The sequence below is a fragment of the Octodon degus genome, unplaced genomic scaffold (assembly GCF_000260255.1).
Source record: "Octodon degus isolate 3935 unplaced genomic scaffold, OctDeg1.0 scaffold00025, whole genome shotgun sequence".
Lineage (NCBI taxonomy): Eukaryota > Metazoa > Chordata > Mammalia > Rodentia > Octodontidae > Octodon > Octodon degus.
This window is the reverse complement of record NW_004524601.1, coordinates 636,386-648,670: the sequence shown is the minus strand read 5'-3', so window position 1 is coordinate 648,670 and position 12,285 is coordinate 636,386. Positions and strand designations below refer to the sequence as shown.

The 12,285-nt window shown below is 43.9% G+C and overlaps 1 protein-coding gene across 1 annotated transcript in view; it reads right to left on the bottom strand.

Annotated features, from left to right (window-relative positions):
* Window positions 1-12,285, bottom strand: part of Orc2 (origin recognition complex subunit 2) — a 58,116-nt gene that overhangs the window by 7,527 nt on the left and 38,304 nt on the right. The window contains exons 10-14 of the mRNA XM_023712326.1: window positions 10,992-11,101; window positions 8,256-8,388; window positions 5,872-5,968; window positions 4,449-4,595; window positions 1,651-1,822 (exon numbers count right to left, since the gene is read on the bottom strand). Of these exons, the coding sequence (XP_023568094.1) occupies window positions 1,651-1,822; window positions 4,449-4,595; window positions 5,872-5,968; window positions 8,256-8,388; window positions 10,992-11,101 (659 nt within the window). The remainder of the gene's footprint in view (window positions 1-1,650; window positions 1,823-4,448; window positions 4,596-5,871; window positions 5,969-8,255; window positions 8,389-10,991; window positions 11,102-12,285) is intronic.

The following is a 12,285-nucleotide window of genomic DNA, read 5'->3' as shown; positions in this document are numbered from 1 at the left end:
AAAAAAAATAAAAAAGTCAAAAAAAAAAAGAATAATTCTACAGTCACATTTTGACCCTCCTGAATGACCACTTTGTAACTACTGCAAATTCTGGTGAAGATTCTTAGTCAATCATATTCATACCAAATAAACACTAGATCACACCAACTTTGCAGAATGAACCAAAATTTCAAAATAACTTAAAATTTAACAAAAGTGGACTAGGAATGTAGCTCAGTGGCATAAATGTCTGCCTGGCAAGTTCAATTCCTGGTACCAAAAAAATTTTTTAAAATGCCAGTGGCTGACAATTCAGATATTTAAGTATGCCCAAATAAGAACTATCTTGGGCCAGGGACATGGCTCAGTAGATAAGCGCTTGCCTGGCAAGTGTGAGGGCCTGACTTTAATCTCCAGTTCTGCCACCCATCCCCTCCGCCAAAAAAACAAAACAACAAACTATCTGTATCAAAGTAGTCAGTGCCTATATATGTATTTATATTTATATTTCTGTCTTTTTGAGACAGGGTCTCATCCTGAGTTTACACCAGTCTTGAGCTCACTCTGTAGCCCAGGCTGCCCTCATGTCAGTAACCCCCCTGCCACAACCTCCCGAGTGCTGTGATTACAGGTGTGCACCATCACACCCGACCAGCTCCAGCACTCTTAGGCTGCGGGACCTGACTTCCACCAGCTCACAGTAGTTCTTTATGCTAAGTGCGGCTGCAAATGGAGGGCAGACCTTTTCTCTGCCCAATTCCACCAACACAGCTGATGAGAGCAGGGCAGGGGCACAGCCGAGGGCAGAGCTCTAGCTGGGCACATGCCAGGGCCTGGCTGGATCCTCAGCATGGCAGAAGGGGCAAGAAAAACCATGTAATGCATAATTCTATATTCTTGTATTATTGCAATACTAATCTTATCTTCAGTGCAAAAATTAGTAATTTTTTATAGTGCTGGGGGTAAATCCAGAACTCAAGCATGCTAAGCAAGTGTTCTACTGTTGAGCTAAATCACTGGCCCCCAAATCAGTTTGTAGGGCCAACAACAGTTCATCAAAATTAGCATTTCAGGGCTCACATAACGCACAGCTGCACACACACACACACACACACACACACACACACACACACACACCTACCAGCAGTGAAACCTGCATAAGCTCTCTGGGCCAGAGGAACCGCTGGTTCTGACACTGGGCTGTGGCTGTTGGACACATTGAGGTATCTATTTTTGACCCAGTTTTTGCAGTGCTGAACCCAGGGCCTGGTGCATGCCAGGCAAGTCTATCACTAAGGTGTCCCCAGGTCCTGGCCACCATCCCTTTTGGCTGCTGTTTTACATTAATCCTAATTGCTATGTGTCTGGAAAAGAAGGGGACGAACTTGAGCGGGAAAGCTCTGAGCTATCTGGCACGTATGCGTCTGCCCAGCGTGCTTTTTGAATAAGCTTTGCTCTTACACCCTAAGACAGTTCCACCTGCCACTTGCTTAGAGTTTAAGAAAGTGAATTTTCTATCCAACTTGAAAGACGATTTTTAGTATTTCGTTATTTAGTTAATCTATTCACAGCACTGGGGATGGGGTCCAGGGCCCAGGCAAGTGCTGCAGTCCTGGGCTGCGCCCTAGCCCGCAATGTGCAGCTGTTCAAGAGGAACCTTTTCCTCCTCACCTTGCGTTGGGGGTGAGGCTGCGCAAGACGTGCATCAGGGCGCTCAGTGGGAGCGAGCCGGACTGCGTGACCAGCAGTGAGTTCTCGTAGGATGTCTCCTCGGTGTAGGGCCTGTATGTGGTCGTCTCGTACCACAGCCAGTTGTAAAGGCTCTGTTTCGCGTGATCCCACACTAGCACGAGCAGAGAGAAGAATCACAAAATGTTTTCATGCTGTCATTTATTAGACTTCATTCCAGAAGACCATTAAATAAAGAGACTCCTAAAACTTCATTTTTAACCAATTCCTTGTCCAAATCAGTAACTCACAATCTGAGGTCGCTGTCAATCAAAATCTGAATCTTGGTCTCCCTGTACAGTTTGGGTTGGCCTTGAGCTCACTTTGTAGCCTAGACTGGTCTTAAACTCGCAAGGATCCTCCTGCCTCAGCCTCCTGAGTGCTGGGATTCACCATGCCCAGTTTAATAGCTGAATCTTTTTTATTTTTTAATTTTTTGTATTTTAGGGAAGGGTCTACAGCGTGTTTAGGGTCTCACTACTAGATTGGATTTGTAGTGATCTGCCTGTTTACAGCCTCCCAAGAGCTGGGATTGTGCACCACCACACCCAGTCTCAATTGCTGTCTCAGCATACCCTGGGACTGGGGCCAGCACAGTACGCCTGGGGATCAAACCACCAACCACTGTGCCTGTTCTGCAGGCACTTTAATCCCAGCTGAATCTTTCTTTGCTCATTCAATACACAATAAAATATCAAGTTTTTTTTTTTTTGTGGAACCGGGGATTGAACTCAGGCCCTTGTGCTTGCCAGGGAAGTGCTTATTCTACTGAGCCATCTCCCCGGCCCCATCAAGCATCTTTTAAAAATCAGCAATTCAATATTCTGTTCTGCAGCATCATCACAAAGAATGTGAATTAAGTTTGTAAAAGACACACTACAAGGGTCAGGGAGATAGCTCAACTGAACAAGCGCTTCCCTGGCAAGCACAAGGGCCTGAGTTCAATCCTCAGCTTCGCAAAAAAGAAAGAAAGAAAGAAAGAAAGAAAGAAAGAAAGAAAGAAAGAAAGAAAGGAAGAAAGAAAGAGAGCGAGCGAGCGAGCGAGCGAGCGAGCAATAACCAAGAGTACAAAGAATCTGGCAAGATAGCTCAGTGGACTAAAGGGCCTGCTTAGGCAAGCACTGGAACTGCAGTTTGATCCCAGCACCACATGCCACGCCAGTCCCACCCCCAAAGCGGGCTGAGCCGGTCAGAGTCCAGGCATGTGGCGTACACCTATAATCCCAGCACTGGGGAGGCTGAAAGCAGGAAGATCACCAAGAGTCTGAGCTGCATAGTGAGACCCTGCAACAACCAAATACATAAAAATAGAAAAAACCCAAAGAGGCCTGAACAACTATTATGTGAGTTCTCCTCGAAAACACTCCTTCTTGGTATGTGAGCTTTTGTTTTTAAGGATGCTGTTGTGGCTGGATACTATGAGGCATGTGTAGGGTCCTAAGACTGGCAGATCACCAATTCCAGGCCAGCCTGGACTGCTGAGTGAGACCTTATCTCAAAATAAAATAAAAATAGAACACAGGGGTGTAGTTTAGGGCTCCCTGGTTCAATCTGCCATACTACAAAAGAACTAATTTAAACTAAGTATAACTATCTTTTAGGTGGCAGGAGCACGTGTTTTTTCTTTTTGGTACTGGGTCTTAAATCTAGGTCTTTCCTGATGAGCTATATCCTTAGCTTTTTTTGTTTTTGTTTTTGGTCTTTTTGAGATGGTGGTTTCACTATGCAGTTCAGGCTGGCCTTGGGCTCACTTTGTAGCCCAGGCAGGTCTTGAACCTGCAACAATTCTCATACCTCAGCCTCCTGAGTATTGGGATTACAGATGTGTACCAATTCCCAGCCCTTTTGAAAATCTTTAAAATTTTGAGACAGGGTCTAATTAAGATCCTTCTGCCTCAGGCTAGGGAAAAAGCTCAGCAGATTAAAGCACCTGCAAACAGGTGCAGGGGCTATGGGTTCAATCCCCAGGCCTGCTGTGCCAGTCCCGCCCCTGGGGTGTGCTGAGATGGCAAGTGAACCTGCGCATAGTGGCGCTGGGCACGCCTGTAATCCCAGCTCTTGGAAGGCTGTAAACAGGCGGATCACTGAGTCCAATCTAGTAGTGAGACCCTGAACACCCTGTAGACCCTTCCCTAAAAAATACAAAAATAAATAAATAAATAAACTTTTAAAAAAGATCCTTCTGCCTCAGCCTCCCACTGTGAGGTATTACAGGCATGTGCCCTCATACCCCAACTGTTTGTTTTTCCTTTGACAAAAGGTCTCAATAAATAGCTCAGGTGGGTCTTGAACTCAGGAACCCTCTGCCTTAGTTTACTTTGTACTGGATTGTAAGCATATACCACTACATTATCCAGCCTGTATCTTTTTTTTTTTTTTCCCAGAACCAGGAATTGAACTCAGGCCCTTGCACTTGCCAGGGAAGTGCTTATTCAACTGAGCTATCTCCCTGGCCCCAACCTGTATCTTTAAGTATGGAGATACTTAAAACATAACAAAAAAAACTTTGTAACACTAATCAGAAAAGTAGTGGGCCAGGATAGCTCAATGGCACAGCCTGCCTGGCAAGCATGAGGTCCTAAGTTTGATTTGGGCTACCAAAAAGAAAGGAAAACAGGAGCTGGGGAGATAGCTCAGTGAATAAGCGCTTGCCTGGCAAGTGCAAGGGCCTGAGTTCAATCCCCGGTTCCGGAAAAAAGAAAAGAAAAAAGGAATAAAGACAGCAGCGAGACGTGACTTACTAAGAGGAGCATTGAGGTGATCAACAGAGGCGATTAGGAACACATTACGCAAAGACGACAGCTGTCCAATGATCTGCTGGCTCTTGTCTCCTCTCAACATTTGGCTGTCCAAGTTGTGGATAACAAGGAAGAGTTCTAAAGAAGAATCTGAAAGGAAAGGGAATCCAACTATAACATTCAGTAAGTACCTGTGAAGTCTCTACCACACACAAATGCCTGGGTAGTGAAGTGCATGCGAGCAGGATGGGACGCCAGCACGTGGGAGGCTGAAGTACGGCTGCTGTGAGTTTGAGCCAGTCTGGGCTACACAGTGAGTTAAAGGCACGTCTGGACTGCATAGCGAAATCCTGTCTCAAAAACAAACAAATAAACAATAAATAAAATTATTTACAAATAATAAACAATAAATACAGAAAAGTGTAAATAATAGTAGTTATTTATTGTAAATAAACAGGATAAATAACATTGTCAAGCTGGGCATGGTGGCACATGCCTGTAAGCCAGCACTCTTGAGAGGCTGAAGCAGGACACTGCAAGTTTAAGCCCAGCCTGGACAACTATATGAGACTGTCTCTAAATAAAAAATAAACTGGGCATGTGGCATATGCCTGTAATCCTAACAGTTCAGAGATTGAGGCAGAAGGATCATCATGAGTTTGAGGCCAGCCTGGGTTACATAGGGAGTTCAAAACCAGCCTGTACTGCAGAGTGAGACCCTGGCTCAATAAACCAGAAATGAATGAATGAGGGAAGGAAGAAGTAGGGTGAGGACTGAGCTCGTGGGCTCAATCTCCAGAACCTCAGGCAGGCCCAGTGAAAGATTCTTGTGGTGGTGGTGCTGGGGAGACGCCAGGGCTTCACACATGCACCACATGCTCGACCCCGGACCGCACCCTCAGCAAGGTGTGAGCACCAGCCAGCAGCAGGTGCAGGTGTGCACGCGCGGCACGGCAGGGCAGGCACCCCCGGGACACCACACAGGGCTTTTAAGACAGAAGAAAAGGACTTCGCAGGAAGCCGTGGCAGGACCGAAGGAGACAAAGCACGGAGAGCTCAGGGGCTCCCCAGGTCCCCAGGAAGGAGTCAGAGAACAGTGCAGGGTGAGGCTGCCCTGCCCTCTTATGTATCTTAGGGACTGAAGCAAGGCATGGGCTGCAGACAACGACAGGTGGCCAGCCACAAATGGTTTTAGTAAAAGAAATAGGTAAACAAACAAACAAACAAAACAAGGTGGGCAGGCCAGGCATGATGGCACATACCTCTAGTCCCACACCCAGGGAGGCTGGGCAGGACTGCAAATTAGCGCCCCAACAGCCAAGCACGAGCAGCGTATAAATGATCACCAAAGTGATAATCATTCTCATCTGTGCCGATGCAGACAATGTTTACCCCTCAAAGCTACAAATCATTTACTTCATGTTACCTTCTTTAAATCTGTTTACGATCCAGTCTAGCTGATCCAGAACGCTTCGGAAAGTGCCCGTATGACCAAGGATGTCTTCTGTTACAGAGTTCAGGATCTGCACCACGAAAGCACGAGAGGCACCACAACAATCATTACTCTGACATACAGGACAAGTGCAGCTAGCAAATCAATCCTTCTTACAGATTAAAAGTTGTTCTGAGCTATCTCTCCGGCCCCAAAAGTTGTTCTGAGAAAGTAAATCCATATTAATATGATGAGCTGTAAAAGGCTTAAGTGAATAACTTCTGAGGATAACCCACTAATATAGACTGCTGCTAGACAGTGTTAGATCATTTAGTTGAATTCAAACCCCTATAGTATTTAGATGCCAATCGAATATTCACCTCTGACAGGACAAAAAAATAAATAAATAAATAAATAAAAATTAAGATTAAAAAAAGGATACAAAGGAAAGATCATTTTGTATTTATATATACAAAATAGGATAAATTTACAGCTACTTTCACTTAACTCAATAAGAAAGGTGTACTAACAGTGTTTGGACAGAATATCCTGTCTGCTTCTTGTACTATGGATAACCACTAAGAAGATAACAATGTACAGTGTATTGATTATCAAAACTATCCTATTAATCAGCTGTGAAACTGTCTCATTCATACTTATTTCTCAATAAAAAATAAAATAAAATAAAAGTTGTTCTGGACATTTTTTTTTCGGAACCGAGGATTGAACTCAGGCCCTTGTGCTTGCCAGGGAAGTGCTTATTCCACTGAGCCATCTCCCCGGCCCCTGTTCTGGACTTTTTAAAAAAAATTTCAATATTAATTTTAAAAAATCTTTCTTTTTTAAATGTGTTTGGTACAGGATCTTGCTACACAGCATGGACTCATAGTGATCCTCCTGTCTCAGCCTCCCCAGTGCTGGGATTACAAGTGTGAACCACCATACCAGGTTTTGGAGGCCAGCTCGGCTCTGTGCAGGGCTGGCATCGTACGTGGGACAGGGGACCAAACCCGGGTCCTTGCACTTGCCAGGCAGGTGCTTAGACCACTGAGCTATCTACTCAGCCCTGGACTTGTTATTTAATCTAAAACTCACTTTAAAACATTCTAGTGGAGGGGCCTGCCCCTTAGCTCAGTTGTTTAAGTGGCTGATTCAACAAAGCAGTCAGCCTCAGGTTGCTGTGGTACGATCCCCACAACTCCAGCCAGCCAAACATGCCCTGAAGGCATTCTGAGCCAGCCCAAAAAAAAAAAAAATAAAAAAATAAAATCCAAAACATTCTACTGGATAAGTGCCTGCCTGGCAAGTGCCAAGTCCAGAGTTCAATCCCAGTACCAAAGAAAAAAGAGAAAGAAAAAAAAAAAAATTCTAATGGATACTTAAGTACAAATTCTTTTTATTTTATTTATTTATTTATTTTTTGCATGAGCTGTGACTTCAAGGAAACAGTGAAGGGGAGTAAAGGTGTAAAGATAAAGTAAATAGGCAACAAAAACTAAGAAAAGGGGCCGGGGAGATGGCTCAGTGGAATAAGCACTTTCCTGGCAAGCACAAGGGCCTGAGTTCAATCTCCAGTTGCACCAAAAAAACAAACAAACAAACAAACAAAAAAAAAACCTAGCAATAACCCCCAACTGTGAGAAAATTAGAACACTACATATTTATCAGAGGAAACAGCATACATACCCTAAGGATGCTTCAAGAAAGGAACACTTCATTGGTTAATATCTAACATCTAACAGCTTTAAATTAATTCTTAAATGATAGAGAAATGGAGCATATGAAGATGACCCGTGATAAACATGTGTAAATTATAGACTTTTGCTTTTTAGCTAACATTTCCTAAACTATAATACACATCAGTTGGTTATACAGCTGGGCTTTCAAAGACAGAATTATTTTATTCATTTATTCATTTGTTTTTTTTGGGGGGGTGCTCAGGTTGCCTTCAGGGCAGGTCTGATTTGGCTTGAGGATGAGGGGATCAAACCACAGCATCCTGAGCCTGACTGCTTTGTTTCAGCACGCACTTAAACACTTCAGCTAATGGGCAGGCCCCCCAGAATTATTTTATTATTTTATGTTATGTTATTTTATTTCTTTGGTACTAGGAATTGAACTCAGGACCTTGTGCTTGCTAGGCAGGCACTTACGCCACTGAGCTATCTCCTCGGCCCCTGAAGACAGTTTAAATGAGGTCCTTCTGAGTCCTTCCATACTTCATAATCTATCAAGTGTGAAGGCTGAGACGTCCTTTGAGTTCCTGTCCTAGGACAAGAAAGCACGCTCAGGGCTGGACGGGTAGCCCAGCAGTATTGTCCCTTGAGCTTTTTTTTTTTCAGAACCAGGGATTGACCTTGAGCATTTTTGAAACTTACTGACTTTACACTGATCCCAGGGAAGAAGCCATTGATGACAACATGAATGGAGTCCTGAAGCATCGTGGTTCGGAATCTTTCTAGTAAATCTCTCTTAGAGCCCAAACCATAAAGCACAATGTTGAAGCCAAGGCTGTTGGGAAAGAACATTCAGAAAATTCACCATTTGAACTTTTTACCACCAAGTTTTGTTATCAAACAATTTCTTTACTTTAAGCTTATGAAGTGGTAGCTGGAAGGTTTCCAGTGGGACAGCCACATATCTTTTAGGAAGTCATGCAGCGCCCTCGGGAATGGATGGGAAAGAAGAGGGTGAGGTTGCCTAAGATGAAAAATGCGCTGGCCTCAGTGACCTGGAGACTGGTTCATGGTGGAAGAAGGCAAGCAAGAGCATGTTCAAGGTGAGCTGACTTTCTGCTAAAGAGGCAAATGTGTAAGTCAGAGGTATTTTTCACTGCCTGGATGGGCAGGTAGAATGACAGGTTTCAGAGGAGAGTACTCTGGATCCAAGGCCTCATGTGCCACACTACTTAGCTCCATCCCAGACCCTTCTGTGGCCTCAATGGGTATCAAAAGATGAACTCTATCTGATCTCCATTGACTTTCCTAAGGGAGCCCAAGGAGAAGCTTCCAACCCGCACTCAGACTAATATTCCTGCTGCGCCAGGTGAGGTCAGGGCATGAGGGAAGTGTAGAGAGGAGGGGACCCAGGGCCAGCGCCAAGGTGGCAGAGGGTGGTCTCTGGCAATGCATGACAGCTGAGTCACAGGGGAGCAGCAGAGAGACAGCCCTGGGAGGTGGAGAACAGCAAGGGCAGGTCTGGCTGGGGGCAAAGAGACCATTGGGCTGGCTTCCTGGGAAAGAAGAATTGGCTGCAGGGGGTGGGTGCGGGAGAGGAGTGCAGAACTCAGCTCCACAAGCGGCTCCTGAGACAGCGAGGCCCCGCGGCGCAACCATCACCCTCTTCTCAGCACAACATAGCTCCCAGGAAAACCCAAGCACGCTGGGGCAGCCATGTCACGCTGTGCTTGGGGACCCTGCCTCACTGATCCTGAGGACGACTCCTCTGAATGTGTGGGCAACTTCACGCCAAAGTGCACTTCTAGCATTTCCTGCTGTTGTTTTTTGGCCCGTTTTTTTTTTCTTTTTTTGTTTGAGATGGGGTCTGTTTGTAGACCAGGTTAGTCTTGAATTTTCAGTCCTTCTGCCTCAGTGTCCTGAGACACCACACCCAGCTGAAGTCCTTCTAATGCAAGCAAGAGAGGAAAGTCATCACTAGGATTTGATCTTGGCCACTTCTCGGTGCTCTAACAGCAACTGAAAAGCTAATCTGCAATATTCGAATACCGAGAGTATTCTAAGAAATAGTAATTTTTGGACCAGGGAGATAGCTCAGTAGAATAAGCACTTGCTTGGCAAGCACAAGGTCTTGAGTTCAATCCCCAGTACCGCAAAATAAATAAGTAAATAAGTAAATAAATAACTTTTAAAACAGTAAAATGTTCACAGAAGAGATTTCATGAAATTTTGAATGTATATATTATATAGTTACACAAAAAGAAAAAATATATATATATATATGCTTTCATCTTAGAAGCTTTACTATGAAAAACTGGATAATAATCTGAGAGCTATTAATTTGATGACATACATTTTTATTCACTTATTTTTAAATTCTTTAGGCTTTTGATCCTATTTAGGTTTTTTTTTTCTTCTTCTGTTATTTTAGGGAAGGGTCTACAGGGTGTTCAGGGTCTCACTATTAGATCAGATTCATAGTGATCCTCCTGCTTACAGCCTCCAAAGAACTGGGATTACAGGCGCGTGCCACCACCCCCAGTCTCAAGCACCATCTCTGTGCTCCAGGGCGGGGCTGGCATGGCAGGCCCAGGTATCATCGAACCCCTAGCCCCTGCGCCTGCTTGTAGGCACTTTTTAATCCACTGAGTTCTTTGGCTGGCCCTTATTTAGGTCTTTTTGATAGCAAAAGTGTAGGGTCTCCCTATGCTGTTCAGGCTGGACTTGAACTCACTCTGTAGCCCAGGTTGGACTGGAACTTGAAGGAATCTATGTGCCTCAGCCTCCTAAGTGCTGGGATTACAGGCATGTGTCACTATGCCCAGTGACACTTTTTTTTTTTTTTTTTGCAGAACCGGGGATTGAACTCAGGCCCTTGAGCTTGCCAGGGAAGCGCTTATTCTACTGAGCCATCTCCCCAGCCCCCCAGTGACACATTTTTAAAAACAAAAATTTATGAAAAGATAAACAATAAAGTAATATTTCTATATCTGAATCATAAAACTGTAAAATATATTTTATTTTTAATGTAAATAAATGTATCAAGTTAATTGTAAAAACAACCTCCTGAGTACTAGGAGGTTTTTTTTTTTTCTTTTTTTTTTTTTCAAAGGTTTACAGTAACACTGAGCTGGGTATAGTGGCATACACCTGCAATCCTAGTACTCAGGAGGTTGAGGCAGGAGAGCCATGAATTCAAGGCCAGCCTGAACTACATAGATGAGACCCTGTCTCAAAACAAAAACAAAACAAAACAAAATACAAGAGCTGGGTGTGGCAGCACACATCTGTAATCCTGTATTCAGGAGGCTAAGGCAGGAGGATCACTGCAAGCTCAAAACCAGCCTGGCTACAAAGTGAGCTCAAGGCCGGTATGAACTGCATAGCAAGCCCCTGTCTCAAAGAGATAAAAACAAACAAGAAACCAGCAATACTTACTGTAACTGCAGCATCCATTTATGAAATAATTTTTCATGTTGTTGATTTAATTGTGTAAGTTCAGGGGAAAAGGAAGGAGAAACCTTGCTCAATAAGTTACGTAGAGTTTGCTGCAAAAAAAAGAAAAAAAAATCATCTTCAAACCACATTATCAATCAGTCCCAATTAGAACTGTTTCTTCAGATTGTGCTTATGAGGAGCCATTAACAGACTCTGATCAGGTTTAGAAATGCATTCATCAACTAAGGATGTGTAACACGTCAAAGACCCTCAGAGCGTCCTCTCTATATGCCAGGATTTCATGGAGGGTCTTCATCCTATGACGGGGTCACTGAGCCGCCCTAGCTGGGCTCAAACTTGGAATTCTCTGCTTCAGCCTCTTAAGCCACTGGGATGAAGTATATACCACTACACCGGAAGTGTATTTGTTTCTTAAAAAAAGTTTAGGGGCCAGGGAGATGGCTCAGTAGAATAAGCGCTTCCCTGGCAAGCACAAGGGTCTGAGTTCAATCCCCCATTCCACCAAAAAAAAAAAAAAAAAAAGTTTAAAGATTCTTTTTAGTACAAAAATGTAATAACATTAAAAACATTTGCTAAGTTTTGTCTACAACCATTAAAATGATTACAAATCCCTAACATAAAGGTTTTTTCTCTAAGAAGACCATCCATAGCAGATGATGAGACCTTATGCCCCACTCGGGGCCAGGCACAGCTCAGGGGTAAAGTACCCGCTTAGTGTGTGTGAGGTTTTCCAGCACCAGAAAAAAAATAAAATAGTTTCATTCTTTTTTGGTTTTTGGTACTGGGGGGTCGCATTCAGGACTATGCCCTTGCCAGACAGGTACTTATGCCGCTGAGCTATCTCCCTAGCCCAAAAAATAAAACAAAACAACCTTTCCATCTGAAAACATGTAAAAGGTTAAGGTGATAGTTCAAAATATAAATTCTCAGAAAATATCACTGTCCTTTGTAATTTACCATTATCATACATAAACTTGTTCTCTTTCACTGTTTATCACTGCTCTTTTTCTTTTTTTTTTTTTTTGTATTTTTAGGGAAGGGTCTACAGGGTGTTCAGGGTCTCATTACTAGATTGGACTCATAGTGATCTGCCTACTTACAGCCTCCTGAGAGCTGGGACTACAGGCATGTGCCACCACGCCCAGTCTCAATTGCTGTCTCAACACATCTCGGGGGTTGGGGCGGCCCCTGCACCTGCTTGTAGGCGCTTTAATCCACTGAGCTATTTGGCCGGCCCTATATCACTGTTCTTTTTCAAAAAGTTATTTGTAAA